The following is an 11466-nucleotide window of genomic DNA, read 5'->3' as shown; positions in this document are numbered from 1 at the left end:
GGATTACACACGCATGCCACCAGGCCGGGCTAATTTTTTGCTATTTTTATTAGAGATGGGGTTTCACTATGTTGTCCAGGCTGGTCTCGAACTCCTGGCCTCCAGTGATCTACCTGCCTCAGCCTCCCAAAGTGCTAGGATTACAGGTGAGAGCCACCATGCCCAGCCTGACTCCACTTTTTTGATGTCTGCTGCTAATAGCTTTTAAGCATCACTCCTTCCTTTCCCTTTCTGAGATTCATTCTCCTCACCTGTGAATTGCCCCACATCTTGGCAAGCTGATCAGAAAGCCTGGATGTTCTCTCTTTCAGACACCTCTTTAAAAACTGCATGCCAGTCTTCTCTCCCTGCTCTCTCAAGCCATTTTTTTAGATGGAGTCTTGCTCTGTCACCAAGATCTTGGCTCACTGCAAGCTCCACCTCCCAGGTTCACACCATTCTCCTGCCTCAGCCTCCCGGGTAGCTGGGACTACAGGCACCCACCACCACACCTGGCTAATTTTTTTGTATTTTTTAAGTAGAGACAGGGTTTCACTGTGTTAGCCAGGATGGTCTCAATCTCCTGACCTCGTGATCCACCCGCCTTGGCCTCCCAAAGTGCTGGGATTACAGGCGTGAGCCACCGCGCTTGGCCAAGCCATTTTTGGAGTTGCTTGGGAACCACCTTGGGAGAAAGTTTCATTATGTGAGTAATAAACCTTTTAACACCTTCTTGGTGTATGTGTGTGGCATCAACAGTCTTGGCATCTGAACCAAATTTTGGGTGGAGTCTATTCTGTTTCTACAGAGTGGCTACAATGGTTTCTCTCTAATAATGCAATATGTGAAAAGGCCAATTACTGCTTATGAAGGAGCTAGATGAACTAATGTATAATATAAATGGAATGGCTGCTAGCTTCTGGAGACTCTAGTCTAATCACAAGGGAAAGATGACACAAATTTGTCCTGTTGCCCTAAATCTTCCATTTTTGGTGGTAAAATACAGCTTTTTAGAGACAAACGGGACACATACTGGGATGCAGCCATCCTTAAGATAGCCCGAGCATTGGGTTTTAGTGTCTGAAGATTAAAGCAATTTGCTAGACCTGCCTTTGTAGAAGCAGGTTCAATGGGTGGTGGTTAGAGGAGGCAAGTTTCCCCTGAGAAAACATGACAGCTCTGTCCTCCTTCGCCCGACCCCCAGTTTGCCCTCACTTCCCGATGGCACCCAATCCATCCCTGGCTCTTGCTTGCTGAGACCCTCCTCAGGATCTCGCAGCACAAACCAAATCCTATCGTACGTCCCTCACAATGCCATCTTACCCAGAACCCCATGGTTTTCTTGGTGCACTCTCTCCGTTGAAGCACAAGTTAATTAAACCTAACTCTGACCACAGGTGTGTTCCCGGTAGTCTTGGTTGGTGGCTCTGACAAAACCCAAGTGGTCTCACTCCAGGGCTAGCTTCTCCTGATGCTACTCTGACTTCCAGTGAAGTGTCACAGGTGTTTGGCAATGTCACATCAACATGGCCCACTCTCTGCCTACCCAGTGAGGGTGCAGAACCTGGGAAACCATAGAGAGAGGAATTTCTAGGACATGGCGTAAAATGCTGCTGAGAGGCCAAGCACCACGAGGACTGAAGAAGGGCCACTGGACCCAGTGAGAGTAGCCACAGTGAAGAAAGAAGTCAGATCCCAAGGACAGGGGAGCAGGTGCAGCTGGGGACCCTACTTTGCCAGTGAAGTTTGAGAATGCAGGGGACAGAGATCACTTCTCTCTGAGCTCAAACTACAAACTATAATGGCCATTAGTGACCTTTTACTAATGTACCCGTTGGACATAACCTGCCCCCAACCTGAGCTCAGCTTGCTTGCTAATTTGTTTTTTGGATGAGTATTGAGAGCTTTTTATTTGTCTAAAACTAGACTCAGTTCCATGAAGAATATAAAAGAACTAGAGGACACTATCCCTAAGTCTAGCAGTTGAATAAATCTGTTTTTTCTTTCTTTCTTTCTTTCTTTCTCTTTCTTTCTTTCTCTTTCTTTCTTTCTTCTTTCTTTCTTTTTCTTTTCCTCCTCCTCCTCCTCCTCCTTCTTCTTCCTCTTTTCTTATTTTGTAGACAGGATCTTGCTCTGTCACTCAGGCTGGAGTACAGTGGCACAATCATAGCTCACTGCCTCCTTGAACTCCTGGGCTCAAGCAATCCCTCTGCCTCAGTCTCCCAGGTAGCTGGGAGTACGGGTGTGGGCCACCATACTCAGCTAATTTTTAAATTTTTTGTAGAGATGGAATCTCGCGATGTTGCCAGAGTCCATCTCAAACTCCTGAGCTCATGCAATCCTCCCGCCTTGGCCTCCCAAATTGCTGGAATTACAGGCATGGGCCATCACCCCGGGGCTCCTCCTGCCTTCTGAGTGCAGGTCTTTCCACGGTTCTAAGCCTCTTTTCTTGACTCGTTCCCTTGTTGACAATCTGTTCCACTCCCCCAGGATCCTTCATCAAACATTCACTGAGCGATCCTGAGTGCCAGGCACTCCTGTGGCTCCAGTGGGGACTCCAGGAGGTGAGGTCCCATCCTCCTGGAGCTAGCGTCCAGGGCTTGTTGGTCGGGAGGTGGCAATAAGAAAGCCGTGAAAATATGGGGTGTCAGAGGCTGAGAAAATTGTGCTGAAAAGCGAAGGTGGAGGGGGCAGGGAGTGTGGGGGGAGGGTACCGGGGTGTTAGTAGGGTGGGCAGGTCTGGGAAGGTGGGGGAAGAGCTGAGGACGTTGGCAGAAGCATTCCCAGCAAGCAAGCAGCATGCGGAGGCCGTTGCAGAGGCTGCTGAGGTCCTAGGGGCAGGCTCCAAGCCCGCGTGCAGGGTCAGAGGCGCGCGATGCGGCGGGGAGCGCCAATGTGAGGACGCTGCGAACACCTTCCGAGCCTCTTGGGGGGCCGCGGGACTCTTCCAAGGCACTCAACGCGTTCACGCTTGTTCAATCCTCACAAGCCCCCAGGAGCTGGCGCTCTGTGTCCTCCGCTGCCCGGGAACGTGGTCCTGACTCACCCCCTGCGCCCTCGTGTCCTCACAGCCGCACTGCAGGCCCGCACCAGCCCTGCCTTCCCATGCCGGGGTCTGCCGGGGCCGTGGCCTCCGGGGCGTTGATGGCTCACAGAGGCTGATTCCACCACGACTAGGTGCATTCATACAGTCTCGGTGACATTGCCCAGGGCTAGGGGTCTTCACATCCCCCAGCCGGCCTCTTCCCCGGGTTGGGTCACAAGTCAGAAGGTTGGCAGGCCAGTGCAGAGTTAAGAGTCAGCAGATGTGGCTTTGCGTCCTGACACCCAGTTCCCAAATTAAGCCGAGGCCTGCCTGGGATGCCATCCTCATGCCTCAGCATGACCAGGCCCCTCCCGTGCCAAGGGTTTGGGGACACACCAACGGGCCTCAGGGCCTGACCCTTTTCTTGGTCTCTGCTACAGATGGGCCTTTTTCTTCTTTTTTTAAATTTATTTTTTATTTTTATTTTAGGTTCAGATGTGCAGGTTTGTTACTTGGATCTATTTCGTGGTGCTGAAGTTTGGGTTTCTAATGATCCTGTCCCCCAAGGGGTAAACATACTGCTCAGTAGGTAGTTGTTCAATACCTGCCTCCCTTCCTCCCTCCCTCCACCCCCCTTTTGGAGTCTCCAGTGTCTGTTGCTCTCATCTTTGTGTTCGTGGGTACCCAGTGTTTAGCTGCTACTTGTGAGAGCGTGCGGTATTTGATTTTCTGTTTTTGCATTAATTTGCTTAAGGTGATAGTTTCAGCTGCATCCGTGTTGCTGGGAAGGACATCTTTTTCTATGGCTACATAAGCCCCTTTCTGATGGACAGCCTTTAGCATCCTGGCTCCTGTGTAAGGTGGCTTTCTGCAGATCTCTAATGTAGCCCTTGCTGGGCTGATTAGAGTTCTCCTCCCACAGGCAATCTTATTTCTGTCTATAGGGATTTGGTCAATGGATACTGCAGCCCCCCTAGGAATACCAAGTGGAATGCTAGACCCAGGTCATGGGGTCTCTGCCCCACACTGACTTTGTCCTGGAGGGAGCTGGCTCACACGGACATGGCTGTGACCCACCTGGGCACATCTTTGGCCCCTGCCCCTTCCTCTGCTTCACCTCTGCAATTGGAACCCTACTCCTCAAGGCTGAGTTGGAAGCCTTGCCTCCTGGCACCCTCCACTGTTGCCCACCAAAGATGGTCTCCCTGGACACCCACAGCACTGTATACCTCTCAAGGCCTCGGCCAAATCCTGCCCCGATTGACAGTTCATTTGCAAACATGCCTGGTCTTCCCTATTGCGTCATTTTGTCCTCTCAGACCAGCACAGCATTGTTCTGCACTGTGCTGTGTACCTAGCAGGTGCTTAATTTGAAACAACAAAAGTGGTTGGGTGTGGTGGTTCACACCTGTAGTCCCAGCACTTTGGGAGGCCAAGGTGGGTGGATCACTTGAGCCCAGGAGTTCAAGACCAGCTTGGGCCCTATAGCCAAACCCCCTTTTTTACAAAAAATACAAAAATTAGCTGGGCGTGATGGAGTGCACCTGTAGTCCCAGCTACTCAAGAGGCTGAGGGTTGAGCCCGGGAGGCAGAGGTTGCAGCTGAGATCACACCATTGCACTCACTCTAGCACCGCAGCCTGGGTGACTGAGTGAGAACCTGTCTCAAAAAAAAAAAAAAAGAAAAGAAAAAAGATTGAAAGCAGAGGCGGCGGGGGCGGGTGGAGTGGAAGAAATCCCTTTGTGTAAATAGAAAATGTAAAAAAAAAAAAAAAAAATTAGAAAAAAAGAAATCCCCCAAACCGCAAATAAACTCTTGCATTGAAATGCTTCACTCCAACGAATCTCTATCTACCTGCACAGCAAGTCTGAGGAGGGCAGCTTCTATCCCTTGAAAATTAATCAGGTTTTTACCTTAAATTTCCAGTTAACTTTATCTTAGAACCTCTGGACCAAGAAGATGAAATCCCCCAAGCTTGGTTCTGGTATGTCAGAGGGGAGGGTGGGAAAGTAGGAATGGGGACGGGGAAGAAGGAGCTTGCTGAGAGAACTGGTCTGAAGCAGAAAAAAACGGCATCCCTGCCCAATAGCAGAATGGCCCTGGAGCGTGCGGGGTTCAGGATCTCCGACTGGCTGGGTGCCTGGCTCCACGGAGGGGCTGAGAAGGACCCTAAATGAGGAGGGAATTGTGTTCTTCTTCCTCTGTTCATGGTGTAAGGATAATTTTTTCATACAGATATAACAGTGAACACATATTAAAGATTTTTTTTTAAAGCTCGCCACTTAAATAGGAAACTAGGCAGTTGTTAAAATCTACTGAGAGGAGCAAAGAGGCACACTTTTATCTGGAATCAGGAATGTTGGCTGATTGTGCAAAGGGAGCAAAACTGGCTTTTCCAAGGAGGAAAGATCTTCACCCACTGAGTAGGATTCATTTGCATATCTATAGAAATACTTTGTGTTGCTCTCAGTTATCAGTAACCTGCAGAGCTGTAAGACAGAACTCAACACCTGCAGGCTATGCTCTAGAGGCATCTATATTCCATCGAAGGGCAAACTCTCCCTAAACCACTTTCCAGATTCTACAGTGGAGCCTCTTAGTGGTCAGGAGAGGTTACAGTGCCAAGAAGTCACTGGGCCTCTAGGCTTAACTTCCTGAGTGTAAAGCACAGCTGATGCCACAGCTGACAGGGCCGTTGTGAGCGTTAATAAGATCATGCTGTTAGGAACCCAGAACATAATAGATACTTAACAAATATCAGTGATTGCCACTGTCTTTTTTTTTTTTTTTTTTGAGATGGAGTCTTGCTCTTTCACCCAGGCTGGAGTGCAGTGGCGCGATCTCGGCTCACTGCAACCTCCGCCTCCTGGGTTCATGCCATTCTCCTGCCTCAGCCTCCTGAGTAGCTGGGACTACAGGTGTCCGCCACCGTGCCCGGCTAATTTTTTGTATTTTTAGTAGTTATAGGGTATCATTGTGTTAGCTGGGATGGTCTCTATCTCCTGACCTTGTGATCCGACCACCTCGGCCTCCCAGTGTTGGGATTACAGGCATGAGTCACAACGCCCAGCCAGCCACTGTCTTTTTAAGAGACATTAGATGCCACCAGTGGAATGATGATAGCAGAATGAACAAATGTGGAGAACTCATGATCTTTGTAGAGTCAGATGCACCTGTCCAGGCTCTTAAGGAGTGCAGCCATGTACTTTGAGACATGTATCTTGTTCTAGACTCCTGGCGAGATGACACCTGCTTGAGCATCTCCTGTCTCTATCTTGATTGTGAGGTGGGCAGTCAGGGCAGTTGTGAGCCTTTCTAGGAGCCTGAGTTGAACATTTATGTCTCGAGTCACCTAGAGGCAACCCCCCTTAAGAAACTCCTCCATTGAGTCTGTGTATTCCGTTGAAGATACACTCACACCAGTTACCACAGCCTGGTCTGCCTCCCATCCTCTACACAGAAGCCAAAGTGATCTGAACATGTCAACTGGATCAGGTCACCTCTTTTATTAATTGTCTTCAATAGCTTGTTTATTCGTTTTTGTAGAGATGGGGTCTCCCTACGTTGCCCAGGCTGGTCTCAAACTCCTGGTCTCAAGTGATTCTCCTGCCTCAGCCTCCCAAAGTGCTGAGATTAAAGGTGTGAGCCACTGCACTGGGCCTAATAGCTTGTTTTGAAATTAAATGCAACCTCCTTCATTTGGTCTCTGAACCCCTCTAGGGTGAGATTCTTGCCTGTCCCTCCAGTTCCCTGTTCAAGGTCTTCCCTGGCTGTGTGTTCCTGCTAGGCCCCTCTGACCTCTCAGAGCTTTTGCTCATGCTGTTCCCTCTTCCTGTCATTCTGTCTGCTTCTTTGCATTCATCTCCTCAAAAAGGACTTTGCTAGGCCGGGCATGGTGGCTCACGCCTATAATCTCAGCACTTTGAGAGGCCGAGGTAGATGGATCACCTGAGGTCAGGAGTTCAAGAGCAGCCTGGCTAACATGGTGAAACCCCATCTCTACTAAAAATACAAAAATTAGCCCAGTGTGGTGGTGGGTGCCTGTAGTCCCAGCTACTGGGGAGGCCGAGGCTGAAGAATCACTTGAATCCAGGAGGCGGAGGTTGCAGTGAGCCGAGATTGTGCCACTGCACTCCAGCCTGGGCGAGAGTGTGAGACTTCCTCTCAACAACAACAACAAAAAGGACTTTTCTGACTACCCTATTTAAAAGGACTTAGCTGACCGCCCTCGATCCTGCCACCTGATTATCTAAGCCCCATTATGCCTTTTCAAGACCTTATCACAATTTGTATTTTCCTTTCACCCCTCTACTGGTGTACTGGCTCCATGCTCTATCTTGTTCTGGGCTGTGTTCTCAAGCCATGCAGGAGCACTTCCTACATCTTTGTCGAATTATGGAAAGCTCTTTGGTTGACTGAGCATTCACATCTTAATGATAGGCAAGATAAATATTCTTTTTCTATTGCTGGTGGGGGTGTAAACTGATACAGCTTATCTAAAGATAAATTAGGCAATGTGTGGCCAGAGCCTTAGGAATGCTCTGAATGCCTTGATTCCAATTTGAGGAATCTTCTATAAAATGGAGATGTGTGGTACAATAATGAGGATAAGATGCAGCCTTTTTGAGAAAGATGCCTAGTAGGACATTAATGAGCTATCTCACCGTGCAGATATAGTTAGCGAAAGCACTCTCAATCTACAATACTGTGCAGTCATTAACACCATGTTTTTGATGTTAAATAAAAAAGGCAGAATTGAAAACTTTATTTAATTTTACCTAAAAATAAATATATGTGTGGAAAAACTCCAAAGAAATGATTACTCTTTCATTTAGGTATATGACTACATAGTGAGATTCAGGGTGATTTTAATTTACTTTTTAATCTCATTTATTCTAAATTTTCTATTTAAGAAAATAGCTCATTTAGAGCTGCAATTTTATAATCAGAATAAATTAGATTGTTTTAAAAAGCAAAGACTCTAGGAATTCAGCCTCATGTTTATGTCTCTGAGATACTCTACCACATCAATTAGATTTAAATTGACATTTTTTTTTCCTATAATAAAAGACATCTAGGCTTCAGAGGGTCAATTAAATAGTCCTTCCAAAAACACCCTCTGAAATGGATTTTATTGCCTTTTTCTGTCTACAACTTAATAAAGCTACTCAATAATGCTAGTGTCTTTTCTGGGATTTCTTAAGTTAGTTATTTGTTAATTTTATAAATATTTGAGTGTCAACTTTTTGCAAGAGTAAATAAGCACAAATAGGAACGTTATTTCATACATAGTTCCTGCTATGAAGAGGCTTCTAATTCCAAGTTAACTTCTTTCAACCCTAATCCAACCCCAAGTTAAACCTTGCAGCTTTGTGCTAAATTGATGGCCTTGTTCTGCTGGCATTGGCAGGACCAAGAGCTGCCAAGCATTGCAGCCATGAGCACTCAGGCAGCCTGTCAGGAAAGAGTAAGTAAGGTCAAGTTATTCTTAGCTGAAGTCTAGAAAGCATTAGCTGCCTTGTCGAGACTGGAACGAGAAAGCCATGACCACACTGCCCAAACCACTCTGGGAAGTGTTTGCAGTTCACTGGAACTACTGATAGATTAGTCCAATGATAATTGTGGCCGAACATAGATTACAAATCTCCTGAGGACAGCAACATTATTTTAGCTTACAATGGCTGCACACAATATGCACTGGAATCTATATACATAGAGTTACAAGGATAGTCTCCTTCCCTCTTTCCTGCTCCTACATGTGACCCCAAGAGCATGGTGACTCTAAGGCTGCCTTTTCCTGTCCAGGAGATGCCAACCTAGAGCCATCAGCCCCAGATGCCCCCGAGTGAGACTGTAATGGAGAGAGGTGACGGGGCAGGCCACTAGATGAGGAAAGCTTAACCAAACATAATTCTCAGGTTCTGTCAAATGAGTTAGTGCGAGGTGTGCAGTTGATGGAAAGGCTGTAGAACCCTTCTCTCGAGTGCTGCTGCAGAAAGACGGGCCCTCCCACAGGCGTCCGACCAAGAATCGAGGGCACATCAGAGGCCCCGGCTGGAGCCCTGGGGTCATGAGGAAGAGTTTGAAAGAAAAATCCTACATTTCCAGATCTTCCACAGATAAGTAAAATGACCAGAAGGAGCAACGAAAAGAAAATAGGAAATCATATCTTATTTTTTTGTCCCATGCTCTTCATTCTAGAAAAATGTGAACCAATTAGAACACCACAATTAAACCTGGGTTTATAAAACATCTTTTAGTTAAAAATGAGGCCTTTCCGGGCCTGTCAACATGGAAGTGTCACACATGAATACACCTAAGTTAGAACATGAAACATGACTGACAAAACGTTATTGCTGGAGAGCACCTGGCAACTGTTTTACAAGAAATAAATATGACTATTGAAACCATAACAGCTCTCTACTAGGGTTGAATCCTGGTAAAGAAAGCCCCCTTGGATTAGCTGAGCATTTTGAGTTAGGATATGCAAAATGAACTGGGAGCTCAGTTTTGGAGGAGCTGATGTAGGGGTGGAGGGCGACAGGGCATAAAGGGCTGGGGAGATGACCAGAGGTGGGATGGGGTGGCGTGGCCAGGGAAACTGTGGCAAGGGCCTTCAAGAAGGACGTCTCAGAGTTAAACAAGTCAAAGCTGAGGTCATGCGTGCTGCTGTGATGTAAACCTGCCGCCACTTCCATCTCCTGCAGACCCTCGGGTGAGTTGGCCTTTTTCGAGCAAGGAGACCACGAAAACATACCTTCTCAGGGGATCTGCAGAAATCTTAGGGAGGTCATGGGGCCTTTAATAGGGTGTGGAAAGGAGTTCTGAGCAATCCTAGCTAGAGCTTAAGGCAGGCCCCAGTAGATGCCTGGGTTACACAAGACTATTAACATCAAGGAGTTTCAAATACATATAAACACATTCTTCCCTATACCATTACCTCGAAATGTACGTATTTTTTTAATGAGGAGATGGAGATAGAAAAGAAAATCCTATTTAAAGAGTTGAATTTCAGTTTTAAAGTGCAAAACATCAGTGAGCATCCTGCATACAGCTTTCTGCATGAAAATTTCCTCTTGTATGAATTTTGACGATGTCTGCACTGCAGGGGAATAGCCCAGCAAACGGTCAGAAGATGAACAAGTGTGCCCCAACGTGCTGCTGAGAGACATAGGAAGTGAGGTGGTCTTAATAATACATGTTCTTATCCCACCAGCCTGTAGAGGTAGAAAAAAGTACATCAGAAATGGAGAGTCTGTTGAAGTGGGTAAACAGAGCCTCTAAAATCATAGGCTACTCACTTCCAGGGTAGAGCCTGATGAAGAGCTTCCGCACCTCATCATACACCCAGATCAGGATGGCGTGCGGCACAGCCACAAACCAGTACTGAGCCCTGGAAGCAAAGGGATGGAAAGTGAACCCTGACTCATCCACAGGGATAGCCCAACCCTGCCCAGTGGGAATGGGGCTTCTCGTTCATTTGTCTTGCTTTACTGCAAAGAACGACAAATTCACGAGGTCCCACAAAATAAAGGTGGAAAGCTCCTTGTTTAAGCTGCACTGTGACTGCTAGAAGCAATGTCTGCCTTTGAAGCAACCTGTTGGATGAGGATGAAGGCGGGTTGGTGAGGTCTAGAAAACCCATTTCCACTTCTGGAAAATGCAGATCAAAGCTTTGGGCTCATAGAGCATGGGATCAGTTTGACGTCTTTTGAAAGACTTGGGGAAGAACCCTGGGAATCCTCAGGTTTATTTAGGCTGCGACAGCTCAAAGCAGAGGCTGGCTCTTTCCTCCGTGCTGTTGAGGGTGAACTCACCTAAGCATGGTGAAACTCAAGGCTGTGACACTTCCGAGGCCATAGGAGAGGATCAGACCAATGAGGATCTGTGAGGTGATCCCCACCCAGATGACTTTATTTCTGCAAGACACACAAAAGCAGACAGACTTGGGATTCTTGTGGCTTCATGATCATACACCCAGCAGACCATGCCACCAGAAAAGTCAATGCCTCTGGGGTTACAAGTGTGGCCAGAACTCAGTCTTGTGAAAAACAAATCATCATCATCCTTGCACGGCAGGCCCAGGGCTGCCCCAGGAGGCCGGGCACAGGCAGTACCTGAAGAGACCCTGCTGGAAGATGGAATTCCTCCGGGTTTTCCTGATGATCAGATCTGCTATTTGCTGGACTAGGATGCCAACAAAGAAAGCCGTGTAGCCCGTCCATTCTAGGTATTCCCTCTGGTACCTTGTCTGTTAATGGGCAGAGAAGGAAGAGACCTTGAGGCCTAAAGGAAAACTTCTAGGAAATTCCAATGCAGTTCTCTAAAGCTTCATGTTCTTTCCACACCTCACCCGGACTGAGAATGGATCACCTTCTAGTGTTTGGAAAGAAACATTTTTCTTTCTTGAACCAGCTGAGTAGAGAAAAATGTTAATTTTTAAAAAAATTATCATTACTATT

The 11466-nt window shown here is 47.2% G+C and overlaps 1 protein-coding gene across 2 annotated transcripts in view; it reads right to left on the bottom strand.

The window, feature by feature from the left end:
- Positions 1-9241: 9241 nt before the first annotated feature.
- The window catches only part of ATP12A (ATPase H+/K+ transporting non-gastric alpha2 subunit), a 32045-nt gene continuing 29820 nt past the window's right edge, over positions 9242-11466 (bottom strand). For both annotated transcript variants that reach the window (XM_057299641.2, XM_003812610.6), the window contains exons 20-23: positions 11122-11255; positions 10822-10923; positions 10306-10397; positions 9242-10221 (exon numbers count right to left, since the gene is read on the bottom strand). In XM_057299641.2, coding sequence (XP_057155624.2) covers positions 10193-10221; positions 10306-10397; positions 10822-10923; positions 11122-11255 — 357 coding nt within the window. In that variant the 3' untranslated portion in view covers positions 9242-10192. The remainder of the gene's footprint in view (positions 10222-10305; positions 10398-10821; positions 10924-11121; positions 11256-11466) is intronic.

The sequence above is a fragment of the Pan paniscus genome, chromosome 14, assembly GCF_029289425.2.
Source record: "Pan paniscus chromosome 14, NHGRI_mPanPan1-v2.0_pri, whole genome shotgun sequence".
NCBI lineage: Eukaryota > Metazoa > Chordata > Mammalia > Primates > Hominidae > Pan > Pan paniscus.
This window is presented reverse-complemented; position numbering and strand designations above follow the sequence as displayed.